Source organism: Apis dorsata, unplaced genomic scaffold (assembly GCF_000469605.1).
Source record: "Apis dorsata unplaced genomic scaffold, Apis dorsata 1.3 scaffold_1001, whole genome shotgun sequence".
NCBI classification, from domain to species: Eukaryota; Metazoa; Arthropoda; class Insecta; order Hymenoptera; family Apidae; genus Apis; species Apis dorsata.
Genome location: NW_006264102.1, coordinates 70640 through 70864, shown reverse-complemented (window position 1 = coordinate 70864; position 225 = coordinate 70640). Strand labels below are relative to the sequence as shown.

The window sequence follows — 225 nt, the reverse complement described above, 5'->3', positions numbered from 1 at the left end:
AAAAAAGACTTTTGTATGTTTATTAAATTATTAATTATTAATTACTAATTTTAAATAATATTTCAATTTAATTAAATAGTTTTAATATTATATTTATAGAAATTCATTAGTGAAGGTGAAACTAGTGATGAAGATAGTGATGTTCAAAAACCTATTGTTCAAACACAAAATCATGTAAGTTATTATATAAATTATATATTATAATTATATATATTATATTATATT

General features: G+C 14.2%; 1 protein-coding gene across 1 annotated transcript in view; it reads left to right on the top strand.

The window, feature by feature from the left end:
- Positions 1–4: 4 nt before the first annotated feature.
- The window catches only part of LOC102681831 (serine/arginine repetitive matrix protein 2), a gene marked incomplete at its 5' end in the record, with an annotated part of 8800 nt that continues 8579 nt past the window's right edge, over positions 5–225 (top strand). The window contains 2 exons of the mRNA XM_006624236.2: positions 5–13; positions 100–174. Of these exons, the coding sequence (XP_006624299.1) occupies positions 5–13; positions 100–174 (84 nt within the window). The remainder of the gene's footprint in view (positions 14–99; positions 175–225) is intronic.